Here is a 16,276-nt window from a genome sequence, read left to right on the forward strand (position 1 = left end):
GATTCTATTTTGAAAGAAGTCTAAACTTAAACCCTATGTTTTACTTTTGGTGATGTCTTATCCCAGTTTATCTGGATGCTGAAGTAGTCCCATATGTCTTAAGCGTGACAAAACAGTAATTTGGAATGTTGTAATTACTTGTTGTTTATACTTGGGGGGCTCTTGCATATGTTATGAGGTCGTTAAATATGTGAAGAGTACTCAAGTGTTAAATAGTTTATTCTGGACCTTAACTATTGCCCTCAAGTCTGTAACAGTTAACCTCAAACTGGATTAATTCAGGTATGTTTGAGTTCACTTGTGGAAAAAAGTGATGACCTTTACGTGGAGGGGAAAGGAGGTGGAGGATGCCCAACTCTGCAAGGAATTATTTATAGGAGTGTAGTTGTTAGTTGCTGTTTAAAAAGTAAAAAGCCTCCAGACAGTTAATTTATTAAAATTTTATTCTTCATTATAGATAAATTCACACTTAAAATTACAAAAAGTAAGGTAAAAAAGCACAAGATGAGGAATGTAGTGTAGTAATTAAATCTTTTTACTGAGAGCAGTGTTTTTTGGATAAATGGCAGATCAAATTTTACTAAATGCCATTGCAATATAAATAACTGAAACACTAACTAGAGAAAATGTATTTCAAGTACTTGAAAGCAGAAGTGTATTACCCTTGATGTTGTTAATCCTGCAGTGCAGTAATTATAAATGCTTTGATATGGATTGTGGCTACCAAATATTCATTACATTATAAAGTTTACTTTTGGAGATACAAGTGATTTGTCTGGTTCAACTTTTTTATGAAATGGAGTTAAATTCCAAATGGTTTTATTATAGTGACGTGATGGATACACATTTCATTGTACATAAATAAACAAAAAAAATTATTCACTGTTTTGTTTGTACGCTGAACACGTTTACCTTTTTGCTCTTTTACATCTTAATTTCAGAGGAATAAATGTTTCCATCCCTCTTCTCTGCTAGAAGAGAGGGAATTAGAGAACTGTAACTAATTCTGAATTTTCTCAAGATTTCACTCTCATGGTTTTTTTCTCTGTGAGTTTCTCCCTGTATTTCCCTCTTTCTTTCCTCTTCTTTACAGTACAGTGGAGTGGATCTTCAGAGTAAAGAAATGAAGCTAAATACATAGAAAATAGAAAAAAAAAGTAATTTAATCCTTTTCCTATAGTGACCAGAGGCTAAAAGGGACAGCCAGAGTTCAAAAGCCAGTCTTTCTTTCCTTTGCTTTAGTTGATGGTCACCTTGTAAAGTAGAGCTTCACTTTGCAAGTGGCAAAATTGGAATAAAATCAGTGAAGGATATGTGAGGGGATTCATGTGGAGTGCCAAAGGGAATATTTAGTATACCCAGAAACACATTTTTTAAAAAAGTGGAGAGTCAACGAGTTTACTGTAGTTTCTTCCATGTCTCTTCACCTACACTTCTTTTTCTGGGTCTTGATTACAACCTAAAAAGGCTGAATCAACTTAAATGTATTGAGTTGCATAGCTTTGCTTTGAAAGCGGAGGAAGTCCCTGGTTAACTGGAATGTTTTTTGAAGTCAGATCTTGAATTGAAGATAATGTGTAGGGAAAGTCTGCCCCTCGGGTTCCTGCGTGTCTCTGTTGGGAGCTGCTGTTGGCTCTGACGCTGTCGTGTGACTGACCTGGGCAGTCCCTCACAGGAGCAAGTCAGTGCTTCAATAACAGGAGCCTTCCCAGAGGTTTTGTGTGTCAGGACAGAAACCTTGAACTTTCATTCCTCGTGGGGATGATGAACTAAAAGAGCCCACCCAAATTAGGCTAATAAAGCTTTTGATCCGCTATAAATAATTTTTTTTGGCTCCATGGGGATCTGAGGGCTTTTTCAAAGTGTGAGTTATTTTAGGGATGGTAAGGAAGACTTTTGTGATGGAAAATAATGGCAAGTCCTGTGTTTTTTATTACAGACCTAACAAGTCAGTAGTGCTTTCAAATGTGACAAAGATATGACTGCTGTTTGCTTGTGTCAGACTTGATTGTGAAGTGTATTTTTCCGGCAAACAATTAGTTCTTTTGCTCTTAGGTGGGACTGATGTTGTATCGGCTAAAAAGTTCTGTTAATGAAAAATCTTCTACAGAGCTGTGTTTCCTCTGCAGTCTGTCAGGAGGAAAAACAGTGGCAAACCTACTCAAGTAATGGCATTGGTATGACTAAATATGAGAAGCAAATCTTTTGGGAAAAGCCATGTTTATTTATGCATTTGTTTCTCTAAAGTTGAACTGTGAGCATTGAATAATACTGTTGGAGTCTCATTGCTAGTTTGCTTTGGTTTAAGTATTTGTGATGTTTTCATGGTTAGATAACACTGTTAGTGCGGGCTGTAATGGGAAATGCAGCCTTCCTTGTGTGGAGCTCTTCAGGCTTAAAATACAAATTGCAGTACTTCTGGGGCAATCCTGCAAATAAACTTACAACACAGTGTGAAATCAAGCTTGAAGTCTCAATTAGTCTGTCACTTGCTGTATAATAGTCTGTGCTTCTGTCATAAGGAGTTAAAACAACTATTACAGTTAAAACAATGATCTAAAATTTGTGACTCTGACTAACCTTTAGGGGACAACATCCTTTCCCCTCTGATGTGGGTTATTGTCTCAGGGTTTTATTATGGGATGCCCTGGGGCCCTATTGCTATTTGCCCCCTTCCCCTCTGCTGCATTTGTTTTCCCTTTGCTGCACTGTGGGTGGAATTCACTTGCCTTTGCTTAGGAAACTTGTACTGCTTTAAACGCACTGGAGCGTGGAGCGGAGCTGCCCCTTCAGAAGGTGCGGCTCTCCGCTGTGCTCTGTGGCAAATCTGCTAGCCCTGTGCGAATCTCAGCTCCCAAAGGCATCTAGAGTGGCAAGAGACATCTATGTTTACATAAGTACCAGAAAAGTTGAGCTTTATTCTTCCTATCCTATGTCCCCTTCCTTCTTCTGTCCCCTTCCTCCTTTCGGCCTCCTGTTGGAGTTATGTTCAGCGCTGTGCAGTCTGAAGCTTTTGTGTCCTTGACTGGACCCTGGATCCTCCCGTTACAGAACGTTGATCTTGGGAGGTGACTTTCAAAATATACAGCAAATAAGCTTCTTCTATTTCTGCATAGCGACAACCATATGAGAATTACTGTTTGCTGTGGTTAACAGAAAGTGCTGTGTAAGTTGGAGTCCTGACTTGGATTGTGCTGGAGTATTCTGTACTCCCTGCAGCATGAAATTGCACACAATTAAAAGCCAGACGGTGCAAACATTTTAGGGATTTTACAAGTGACCATGCTGAAAATCGGTTTCAGCTTGTCTGTATGCGTGGCACATTAACTGAGTTTGTCTCGGGTAACCTTGTTTAATGTCCTGGAATCCACGGACCCTTCTGCAGTGTCCCTCTGAGCAGCATGCCAGCTGTGTGTTTTGTTGTGCTGTACATCTTCTGTGTTCCAGGGAGTGAGAGATCACCGAGATGTGAGGAGGTGAAAAATAGCAATTTGTCATGAAAACCTCAGCTAATGATGAGCTGTGCAAACAACAGCAGAACCTTTAGCTTTTGTATAAACTATGAAGAAGGTATCAGCTTGCTCAAATTTTGATAAATGCATGCAGAAGAGTTGCAGTATGGGTTTTATTTGAGTAGCATGCTATGAAAGATGAAGGAATACTTAAACTTATGAGCAAATCAGAAATAAATACACTTTAAAAGCTGCTGTTTTAATGCTTAAATGTGAGATGCTAAAATGTTATTTGGAGACTTAGGTATTATAGTCAATATAACAGTGTAACTAACTTTCTACAGCTTTTTCTATGTGGTTTGCACCTCAGTTTGCTTTTTAAAAGTATAATTCTTTCAGATACATTTGGGAGTGTCAACAGAAATTACGTAACTTCAGCAGTGCACCTTGATTGTTTAGATACCTAGATGTTTATCAGTTGTGCATTATGTGCTTTCCGACTTTGGAGATGCTGTAAGTGGAGCCATGGCTCTGTTGGAGCATCAGACCTTGGGGGAACACAGCACAGGTCTCCAAATCTTCAGGGTTCCCACCTAGAGCAAATTTCACAGTCCAGGTCTCAATTCCATCATCTATAACGTGAGATAATAGTTCCCCACCTCCGAAGCATGTTGTTAGGTAAAAATGTTCATTGTGGGTGCATGGGTGTTATGGAAACAGGGCTTGTATAAAAAATAAGAATCAGGAGACGAGTGCATTGAGCTTAGCCTGGAGCTTGCAGCGGTGCCTGTGCCGCTCTTCTGCGTTGGTGGTGTCTTCGGAAACATTTGGAAATCTGCATGCAAAGGTCAGTACGTTGTGTTTTAACTGGGAAACTCTACAATTGTTCTACTTTTTGACAGATTTAGCTATTTGTGTCCCATCTTACAACAACTTAAAAGCACCACTTTCCTGCTCAGTGAGCATAATCCAGTCAGGACAGGCAGATGACTTCCACTAGTAAGGTTTTTGAATGCAAACATTAAGTAAAATAATTAGTTATCGTTCTAGAAAGTCTCTGATCTTCCATTATAGTGGCAAGTTCCAAAAAGAGCTGAGTACAATAGAAGATCTTCAGCCAGGAGGAAAAGATAAGCTTCCAGTGTTTTCATCTCATGTTTGGATTTTTTTTTTCCTTTTGAAATGGTAAAAAACCCAACCCACCCCTTATTTAAGACACTTGAAAACTCTGAGGAACTCCTCAGGATTAGTGCTCGCTCAGTCAGTGAGCTCAAAATAGATTTGCTAGGGTGTTGCATGATCCAGTACAGAGATTTAATAACTATTAGCTACCTTTGCTTTTCTTAAACAGAATGATGCCTCCTAAGGAGGTGTAGTATAACATCACTATCTTCTGGAAGAATGATCTTTACTTTACCTGATGAAATAAGACTGAATGTAAGCCTTTGCTGGCTCCAACATATCAGTAGGCAGATCTCTTATGAAAACTAAACCAAGAATTGAAACATCTTCTTGTCTTGGTTTGACCCTGGTGAGTGACTAAGCACTGTGCAGCTGCTTGCTCGCTCCCCCGCAGTGGGATGGGGAAAGAATTGGAAGGGTAAAAGTGCAAAAACTCATGGGTTGAGATAAAGACAGTTTATTAGGGAAAGCAAAAGCTGCACGCTCAAGCAAAGGAAAACAAGGAATTCATTCACTGCTTCCCATCGGCAGGCAGGTGTTCAGCCTTCTCCAGGGAAGCAGGGCTCCATCACGTGTAACCATGAGAAGACAAAGGCCGTCACTGCGAATATCCCCCCTCTTCCTCCATCATCCCCCAGCTTTTATTACTAAGCATGACACTATATGGTGTGGGGTATCCCTGTGGTCAGTTGGGGTCAGCTGTCCCAGCTGTGTTCCCTCCCAACTTCTGGTGCACCCCCAGCCTACTCGCTGCACGATGAGCAGAAAAGGCCTTGGCACTGTGTAAGCAACTGCTCATTAATAACTAAAATACCTGTGTGGTGTCATCACTGTTTTCATCACAACTCCAAAACAAGCTACTATGAAGAAATTTATCTCTATCCCAGCCAAAACTATATATAAATATAAATATATGTCTGTACTTACTTTCTGTACTGCACTAACCTGTAGTCACCATTGGACAGCTATGTCAGATTGTCTAGGAAAAAGCCCAACACAACAGAGTAACTCAGTTACTTGTCAGGATAGTCTGCAAGGCTTGATTTTTCTGGGGGAAATATGTTTTATTGTTTTGGCTTTTTAAAAATAATTATGAAATGGGGAAGATCCATCCTAATGACTTCAACATTTTTCCCCACGTGAGTAACAATCCAACCTTTAGACCAGTCCTACAGCTCTTTTAATCAGCAATCTGCTGCAGTGCTGTCATGAATGTGCATGTATCTGCGTTTTCCAGTGCCCTCCTTGTATCCTACCAGAAAAGGCATTTCATTGACGTCTCATTGATGCTTTGTTGATCTTATTGATCTGATTTTTGTATGTTCAGAGAAAACACAACGCCCTTTTATTTATGGCCATCAAGCTTAGTGAAAAGTTGTCAGCAAGGATATTTATTGATCTCTTAGCCGTAGGTGGCATAGTACTGCTGCGTGTTGTGACTTTAAGAAATCTGTTTTGCTGTGCGTTTTCTTTGGATTTTTGGAGCTGTATGGTAGGCATCTGATAACAGAGGAGGAAATGTTAACTCTACTCTGAAAGCAATGGGAATTAGAACTGTTACTGAGATCTCATTAAGCTAAATCTTCTTTACATGTTATGTTTTAGAAGATCTTCATGAGACCCAGGGCGAAGGAGGAAGAATGTCTGTTGCTTTTGATGAGACAGGGGTGATTACTAGAGCCCACTGAAGCACTTTAGATTTGAGATAGTCTTAAGAATGCATTTTAGCAGTAGGCAAACAGTGGGGAGCTCTGCAGTATTTTGTATTACTGTGAGAATATGCAGAACATTATAGCCAGAATATACAGCTGGTTGTGAATTGTTCTTGTGCATTGTATAAATTTGATTAAATCTTGCTGCTCAGAGCAGTTTATGCTTGTTGTTAACCAAAGAAAGTAAGATCCAGTTTTCATAAAATGAAGCTCTACCACTGAGAAATAAACAGTGCACATGTTTTAACAACAGAGAGGCCCCTTTGGCTACTCTGTAGGCCACTGTTTGTGTACTCACAGCAGTTCTCCTATTTTATCCACTGAGGTGAAGAGAGAGAGGTATCTCTGAAGGTTCATGTTCTGTGAGACTGGTGTGTCACCCTGGGTGCTGTACATAAGCAGCTGTTTCTGCAGGTCGTGGTTGTTGAGATGTCAGTCTCTGGATGTTTGACTGCCATGCTGTAGAGCACTTGGATTGACCTGAGAAGTGGCATGGTGTTTTGGTGAACTTTCTCAGATTAAATGCATCTTTTCCATTCTTCTTACCTTTCATTCCCTGATCCTCATGTGTTGAGCAGTCAAGGATTGGACTCCCCTTTTTGTTTTCTTTTTTTCTTTATATCATTCCTATTTCATGGTAAAGATGAAGCAGACTTTGAACCTGCGATGGTAAATGCTGTTGCAGTTGCTTTTTTTCCTTTTTCTTTTTTAAAAACCCTCTCATAGGTAAACAGTCATTTTTCTCAAGAGTTCTAACAGTGTTATAACTTGTGGCGGTACATATGTTGTTTACAAAGACACCAAAGCAGTGCCTAGAGGTGGCTCTAGGCTCAAGTTCAAATGTCATCAGCCTCTTCATAACAAAGGTATCTTACTGCAGGTGGGAGAAGTAAGACTGTGATTCCTAGAAATGCGGTTAGACTGTATAGTGACACCAGAATAAGCCCTGACTAAACAAGGGGTGAGTAGAGGAGGGTTGGGTTACACTGGTGCAATGCATCAGTCCAGGCCCATCTCTTTTCCAATAGCGGTTCCATGCTCGCTCATTCCTGAACGCAGTAGTCATGCAAGTGATTTGTTTAGTGTCCTATTTTGTTCTTTTTGATTTGTAAACCAAAACAACCAATTTATTTTCAGTCATATTTTCCTACAGAATTATGTCTTGAATGCCCACTTACTTGATTGCTTGAAAGTTTTCATCTGTAAAGTCTAGCTGTTTAATTTGTGTGCTCTTGTGTGTTACTTTGTCTGAATTTGGAGTTCAGCTTTGAATGCACTGTATTTATTCATATATTATTATATTCACTGTTCTTATTTTACTATCTATATATTTTACTTTGGGTGTATCAAAGGTTTCTGTCAAAATATGTATTATAATATGTTTTTTTATTGCTTAAGTTACTGTTTCTGTTTTCTGCTGGTTCCTGCCTGTGCATGCTCTTAAAATAAACCAGCTAGACCAAATAAAATTCCTTTTGTTCTTCTGCGTGCATGCACGCCATTTTGAGATAAGGTGTGGATTTAGGTGGTAGAGACTATAAAGGGAGTTTTTGACTTTTATGAGGTTTTGTTTTGAATGTACTCTATTTTTTTAGAATTTACTTTCTGCTTGCTTGCCCCTTTGCCAGCAGAACAATTACAATATATCCCCCTCTCCCCCTTTTTTTCTTGACACTGGAGGACACAGGAATATGAAGCATGGCAAGGACATTTGAGAAGAAACTTCTTCTCAGTGAGGGTGACAGAGCACTGGACCAGGCTGCCCAGAGAGGTTGTGGAGTCTCCTTCTCTGGAGACATTCAAAACCCGCCTGGGTGCCTTCCTGTGCAACCTCATCTGGGTGTTCCTGCTCCAGCAGGGGGATTGGACTGGATGAGCTTTCGAGGTCCCTTCCAATCCCTAATGTTCTGTGATTCTGTGACATTATCTCTACAATGTTCAAATGAGCATCTTTTGCTCCTACAGAAATTTTAGAAACCCTGCAGACTTCTGTCAGTCTGAAGAAATCCAGGCCTTCATACCCGGAAGGATGTTGACAGAATGTAGTTTAGGGATGCCTTTATTTGGTACCTCCCCTCTGGGGTTCCAAAGCAGACTTAATATAAGAAGAATTCGGCCAAACACTGGTGTGTTCCTTGGAATGATCCTCTGATTCATGAGGTTAGGGAATAGCATAGGTTAAAAAAGAAATTTTAAATCCCATCATGTTGTAAGACTTTGATTTTGTTCTGATATAAACGAGACTGCATTTAGCAAAGTATTGGCAAAGTTGAATGCTGCCTAACAGGGATTTATGTCTCACAGCATGGGGATTTCATACAAACAGATGAAGTCTTCATTTCAGCAGCACAAAGTGATGTTGTATTATGGGCAAATGTGGTGGTGGTCTGGAAAAAGATGAACGGTATCAGTAAAATGTAACAACCTAAGAAGAAGTGGAGCCAGATTCTTGGGCAGAATGGATAAAAGTATACATATATTGAAGGGATGAGAAGGAAAATAGACAAATGCTTTTAACAGGGGGAAAACTGTTCTTAAAAGGAAAAAAGTTGTGTAAGCTCATTTCTTTAAAAAAGCCTGAAAACAAAACCCAAAACCAACGCCCTCCCAAAAAAAACCCTTGTTTGCTTCTGTTTTAGAAAATCTAATGAGGCCCCTTAAGAACTATGGAATCGCATGGTGAGCATATGTTTTAATTTAAATCAAGCTTCTTTACAGATGTACTTGGCATTGTGCTAGAAAGCTTAAAATTTTGCTTTGTTGTTTCAGCATGTCTATGGGTTTCTTGATAGAAGAGACTGCCCCGGTTGTGTGGAGAGGGCTCATGGTAATGTCAGCTGTCGAGAAGTTGTTGAGACAGGTAAGGACTTAGGTACATACTTGTGCTTTGGACCAGTCGGTTAATTTAAAATGCATTTAACTGATACATGAGTGTCCGTGACGTTATTTCATGTATTAGTGGTGAGCATTTTTGTATCTTGGTGGTCGTAAATTCTTAAGAATTTAATCTTAACCTCAGGTAAGAGGGAGGGTTGACGTTTACCTGTCCCCTTCAGATAGAGCTGCTGTTCCATGCATTTGACCAGTGAATCACCCCAATCTGCCTTCCTTCTTACTCCTTTTTATGCTTCTTTTTGGAGTCGTTCAAAATGCCTTTTTTTTTTTTTTAAATGTTGCCTAAGCATTTGAATGTATTGATATCTATTGCATATCTACAGCTGTATTCCCTTATGTGCTTGTTAATTCAGCAGCATTAAGAATTCTTGGAGAGTGCCTGCCGTATGACAGGTACATGAAAATCATTAGATACCATCTTTGTGTAATGCAGATAGATTGTAAGTTAATAAATTTCCTGGCATATGGAAGCAGGGTGGCTTTTTTATTTCTTGACAGTTTGGTTTTTTTCTTATTGCGAATAGATCTGTGAAGTGCTAATGAGACAAACAGCTGAAAAAATACATTAAGGTTGCATGTTTAGGCTTTGAAGTGACCCAGATTGTTCACAGCTGACATCCATTCCAGGGATTTAATGTACACAGCTTGGAGATCACTAGGTTTCTCTATGTCTTCTGTAAATGCCTCCAAATCTTGTGCTTCCTTAATGACTGAAAAGAAGATTTTTTTTTTTCAACCTTTTTCTATTTTTACTGCATTCTTCTCTAACACAGACTTTAGACCAGTGGCAGTCGTTGCCCTAGTCAGAAAAGCCATGCGTCTGCCACAATTTCAGGAAGAACATGTTTGCCTAGATTTGGCCTTTAGAAATAAGGGTTATCCATGCCATAGCTGTGGAAGGCTGTTCTGACCTCTTTGTGTGTCACATTGCATTGGCCAGGCTCGCAGGGACTTGAGCTTGACACGTTGAAGGTAGCACTGAAGGTGGCACCTGCTGTATTGGCATATTCCCCTCTGGGAGGCTGTGGACTGCAGGCTCTCCAGTGCCATTGCTGCAGCGGGTGGCAGCCCCAGATGGGAAGCGTGTGCCAGCATCCTTGTGAGGGTGCGGATGCTGCTGTGCAATGAGCTCAGTGCTCCCTAGCAACCGACAAAGCAGTTCCATGCTGGCCGAGCACTCTGCAGGAACCAGACACAGTCCTTTAATGCGCGGGCAGCAGTGATTTCCCTGACAGTGGAACCCCAATTCTGAAAGAGGAAGGCTTTACAGCTAAATTTTTTCTCTCCACAAGCATTTCAATTCTACACGATGACCAAAGGAGTCTTAAATCTGTGCTGGAAAAAGTTGCTTGCGTGTCCTCCTTCAAAGGAAGAAGCTTACAGATCACAGGGAGAACCAGCAGGTTCTATCTGGTGTACAGGTGATTTTTAGAAAATAGTGAATAACTTTTCCAGAATAACACATGCTGTTTTGCTATTAAAAATGGTGGTCTCCCTTCTGACATAGATCCTAGTCAGTCTCAGGAAGGGGTTAAGTGTAGAACCAATAGTGTTACAGCCTTGGACACCTAAACAAGAGAAGACCACAGCATGTGATGATGTTTTAAAACATTTTATATTAGAAACAGTTTTGTGATCAGGTGGAGGCTTTGAAATTTTTCTGTGTTTTCTCTTTATCTGTTCTGGTTGGTCTTGGCTATTACCTTTTGTTTGACAGGATAAAGTTGCTTGCAAGAGTAAAATACTTTTGCTTGTATTTAACTTTGTAAAACCATGTTCTTGAGAAATAGCTGCTTTACCTCTGTAACTACATATAAACCATTTAAATTAGCTCCCTAATCTAGATTTATAGTATAATATAAATGTAAGGAGCTTGTTTGCACTCAGACAAGCTGATAAAATATTAAGTTCTTAAAATAATTAAGCCAGCCAGATACAAAAAGCAGGGATTCCCAGACTTTTACATTAAAAATACTGGTGGCATTTTATAATGGTGTTTATTGTTAGATGGTTAGAGGGTTTTTTTTTTGTTTATGTTAAGAGCGTCAGGACTACGTGTTCACTTTGTAAATAACTTCGGATACTTGTTTGTTTTCTTCCATATGAACAAGTCTGTTCTGCAGAGTTTATCATGCCTCAGATAGTCCAATAAAGCATTGAAGGGCCTAGTTTCCAAATGAATTACTGGGGACTTGTTGACTCATTAGCATGTTAACCGATGATTGGTCTGTGCCTCTAATGAGTATTTAAATGCTTCTTTTACACTTGCAACTTGTGTAAATTTCTGGAATTTTTACTTTGGAAAATTCATTTATTAAATACATACACAATGTGCTTTCTTAGATACTTACTGCATGTAACCTCTCTCTTTGTGATACGTGATATTTGTCCTTCTCTGGCTTTGTTTCCTTGGAGTTTGAATGGCTTTTCAGCAGAGTCCAGAGTCCAATGTCATTTTTGTCTCTTTTCAGTGCTGTCTGCATATGGCCAAGATGTACATCACTTCTCAGATAAAACACCACCTTTTAAATCCAGGCTCTCTTTTTACTGCATTTCTAATCTGGGAAGCTACCTTTATCCTTGTGTGTTGTATGGTGTCAGACTGGTAGATAACAGGTAATAATATTGAAGACCGAAATTAGTGCTTCGTGTTTCTCTGGTAATCAGTATCTTACGAGCAAGGATGATTTTCTGCAACATATAATTTTTCTCAAACAGAATTCGAAGGAAATGTGCCTTACAATACAAAATAAAGTTAACAGTTTATTATACTATATTACATACATTATGTATGTATTGATGTATGTGTATTTTCATATAAATGAAAATATACAGTGTATTGATTCTGTAATGTGTATTGCTCAATAGAAAAGAAGGAAAGGAATGAAGAGAAATTATGGAAAGAACAAGAAATACATAAGGAAATAATTTTTCACCTATAGCAAAAGTGAATTACAAACAGTAGTGGAACATTTGATCCCATGTAAACACACTCATCACACTTTTGGTTAAATATGTCTCTAGTTTACGTGCCTTGAGATTATCCAGAGTTTTGTTGTGGCTGAGAAGTGACTTCTTCATTCACATGATTAGAGGTACTGTAGGCCCATTTACACCACAGGGTGACCTTTTTCTCTTATCTGTGTTTTAACTCTTCCAGTTTTCCCGCCACAGTTATATTCATGCAAAAATTCTTTTGCCTCTGCTTACACTTCCTTTGAATTTTGCTTGCCTGTGAGATAGAAGAGAGTACTTTTTTGGTTACTTGAGTGTTTTAAAAGAGAGTTCTTTTCTCTGATGATCTCATTAAAGCCCAGTTAAGGAAGTTTTGATACTTCTCCAGTGTCATGTGTAGCACTAGGCTATTCAGTTTTCACTTAATGTACACTTCAGAAGCTGCCTGCTCTTCTTCTGTAGTCCCATTAAGCACTTGTCGCTTCACTCTGTGTGCGTCTTGACTCTGTGCTAAGGTACTTGGTTCAGATTAAACTAGCTGCCTCAAGATGCATCATCTTGCTCTGTTGTGGAAGTGACATATGATTACCCTTTAGGGTAAGTACAGTAAAGATACACTTTTTTGAGAGTTACCTAGAGCCTGTACTTGAACAGTAATGTGTCTGAAAAGCTCTGTTGAAGTGAGTATCAAAGACACAGCTAAGAACCTTAGAAAAATAAATGCTATTAAAAAAAACCCAAAGGTAAGCAAAACTTGTTCACTGATTTAAAATGCTTTTGCAATGAGGATTTTAAATGGTCACCACCACTGCCCCATACAATCTGTACGGTAATTTTTCTAGCACCATTCTTGTTTCTGTCTGAGAACGTCTTGATAGTTCAGTGTCAAAGGGGCAATGAGAAGGGTGCAGGCCCAATCCTGAACTGATCCAGGAGCAGCATGGCTGGCTGCTGTACGTCCTGGAGTGCACTGTGGCAATTGTTCTGCCAAAAGTTGGGGGAGAGAAGTGGCAGCTGCTGCAGTCGTAGCAGCAATACAAATGGAGGGGCTTTCTTATTTAGGCAGTCATCAGTAAAACTTTTAACAGGAAGGACAGTAAGTGTTGGTTTCTCCGATCTTGAACCCTCTATGAGCAGACAGGTCAGCTTTTCTGTTAAAAAAAAATAAAACAGTAGGACTACAGGTGAAATACAAGCATGTAGTGTTTTCCTCATATCTTTATCATATCAATAGACAAAGTTGTGTCGCTAGTAGAAGCAAGCTTACACAACATGGATTATAGATGTAAACAATTCTGTTAAGTGCAAACAGTCCCCTTGGAATTAGCTGAAAAATCTGTTCTTTCCAAAGCAGGGATCTCTGGTTGATTAACATCCTTAACAGGATTTCTTACCCTGAGATGACATTTTAACCTAGTATCAAGAACATTTTGTGCGTTGGCAGCATCCTTGGTATAGTGTGGGCATAAAGTAGAAGTTGCTACTTCTTTTAGCACCACTTTAGTGCCTCTGTTTTATAAAAGGTATATATTGAAAGAAAATTAAGATAAAACAAAGTTTCACTGGGAGGGATATAATTGGAAAGGAAAGAATACAGGGAAAGAAGTGATATAAAACTTCCAAGGCAGAGCAGTTGCACATGAGCAAAATGAAATGGGGTCTTGCACTTTGAAGCACGAATAGGATTTATTCCCCGTAGATTCATGTTGAAAACCACGAATTAAGCAGAAGAATGATCAAAATTATTGTATTAGCTCAGCCCAAAGCTGAGATAGGGCTCTTTGTCTTTGTCTTGTTCCCTAAAAAACCTGTAACTCAGTTTATCTGATTATTTACAATTGCACATAATTTTGAAAGCTTGGCTAGAGATGAAGATTTTGTGTGCTACTTTCCTTCTGAAGCTGTCCTCTACCAAGGGGATAGCTGCTTCAAAAGCAGCACCTGCCAGAGGTAATGGTGGTAACTATTTATATAGTAGAGTGTGTGTGTGTGAATATCCATATATGTACTCAAACCTTTTTTGTAGCATAATGCTCTGATGCTTAGTTATCATACATAGCTAGGTACCGGGTATCATACATTACTGGGAATAGGGAAGATGCAGACAGATGGATGAATTGTCTTTGAAATATTGAGCAGACTGTGGGTTGTGAGGTCTGGGATATTTCAAGAGCCTCCATGAAAAAGCTGCCATAAAAGCAACAGTGGAGTGAATGGAACAGTAAAAATTTATGTTTAAGGATTTGGTATGATATTAACTTTGAAGCAGTATGGTATTTAGTTCTTGGAGAGCAAAGACTACAGAGGCTATATTGTTGTGGGTTTTTGATCATTGCCTGAAGTAGCCCATCTCTGTAGAGGAGATTATAAATGTTCAGTACTATTTTTGTTTGGCATACATTAGTGAGTAAATTATTATGTGCAGTTGCTACTGTTTGAGAAGAGTTTATGTAGTTATCAGTTTTCTCCTTTGCACAATTTAAATCAGAGAGGTTGCATATGTGGATTCAGGGACAGTTTTTCTGTAAATGTGGTTTATTTTGGGTATGTGTTAATGCTGCACTTGGGAAGACAAGAAAAATAGATAAGATATTGAGAGCAAATGTATATATGCCTGGTAAAATACACTGACTGTTTTACTGTGCGTGTTCTATGCAGCAGAATGTTCTCTATATCGTGTCTGTAGACATCAGTCTAATCTCATTTATCATGCATTTATAGCACACTGTTAGATCTTATAAATTCTTTAGTATATAGATTTTCACAGTTTTGTACTGTCTTGTTTGCCTGTGTGTATAAATAGATTTCTTACTAACAGAACAATGGAGAAACCAGGGGAAACCATTTCAAATTAAAAGGAGTGAGGTATATTTGATTTGGAAGCAATGCATGGCAAGAACAAGGTCAGTAAGGTAGTTAGGTGCTACATGCTGAGCTGTCTGCCTCATTGATTACTGTCATTTGCTAAGAGTTGTAATTTGGCTTCTGTTTGTGTCCAAATACTGTCTTTTGCCTTACATTTTTGGGACTATGGAAATTTCATTCTGTGTTGATACAGCGTTCAGCACTGTAGTGACTTATCACTTCTTGAGAGGTGCACAGTAATACAAAGACTAGTGCTTGCAACTTCTTTGATGCTTTTTCATATTTATGAAATATATTTATTATGCGTATATTTTCTGTTAAGCACGATTTATTTTGTGTTTCAGGCTCCCAAAGTATATGTGTGTGTGTGTGTGTGTGTGTGTGTTAATGATACAAAATCTGTTAAGAATGCCTAAGATCAGTGTAAATGTATCACTGACATTCACCATAACTGATACTCATCAGAACCTAAATGCCTTTGGCAGATATGCAGAATTGCTTAATGTCTGATGGTACGTGCTATTCAGCAAAAAGCCATCAAGGTGTTTAGCGGGATAAAGCATGTAATATGTGTAGAGACATGAAAGAACTGTGTTTTTTTGTTTGTTTTGAGAAGGTTAAAGGGAGATAGGAAGAGCTATCTTCAACTTCCTAATGGATGTGCACAGGGAAGATGAAGGTAGATGCTTCCCGGATGTGCACAGTGATAGCACAAGAGGTAATGAATGCGAGTTGCATGAAGGGTTTGTTTGTTTTACAGTGAAAGCAATCACACATCAGCACAGGTTGCCTGGAGGAATACTAGAATGTCTCTTCTGGAAGATACTCAGAACTCAACTGCGCAATACTGAGTAAGCTGCTCTAAGCTGTTCCTGCTTTGAGCAGCAGGATGTACCAGACAGATAACATAACCTCCTGAGGTCCCTTCAAACCTAAGTTGTTCTGTGAATCTGAGATTAGTTCTATAATTGGCATTCCACCGCCTATTTGACTAGCGGTATATAACTTCATTAAAGCTCAAAGAGGAGAAAATGGTTCTGCTTTTCTGGTTTTGAGCACTCAGTCAGAACCTAAACTGAAATGCAGGTGTCTCTTAATGTTTTCCCTAATCACTAAACTCAACAGTCATGCTAGCTCATCTCTCTTGTACAAAATGAATATACTATTAAGTCTTGCAATCAAATGAGCAAGTTTCAACATGACTGAGAGCATTCT

The 16,276-nt window shown here is 39.0% G+C and overlaps 1 protein-coding gene across 1 annotated transcript in view; it reads left to right on the forward strand.

Annotated features, from left to right (window-relative positions):
- The window catches only part of LOC104538246 (iron-sulfur protein NUBPL-like), a gene marked incomplete at its 3' end in the record, with an annotated part of 53,094 nt that overhangs the window by 23,194 nt on the left and 13,624 nt on the right, over positions 1-16,276 (forward strand). The window contains exons 5-6 of the mRNA XM_010181385.1: positions 8,986-9,025; positions 9,116-9,206. Coding sequence (XP_010179687.1) covers positions 8,986-9,025; positions 9,116-9,206 — 131 coding nt within the window. The remainder of the gene's footprint in view (positions 1-8,985; positions 9,026-9,115; positions 9,207-16,276) is intronic.

Source organism: Mesitornis unicolor, unplaced genomic scaffold (assembly GCF_000695765.1).
Source record: "Mesitornis unicolor isolate BGI_N332 unplaced genomic scaffold, ASM69576v1 scaffold12643, whole genome shotgun sequence".
Lineage (NCBI taxonomy): Eukaryota > Metazoa > Chordata > Aves > Mesitornithiformes > Mesitornithidae > Mesitornis > Mesitornis unicolor.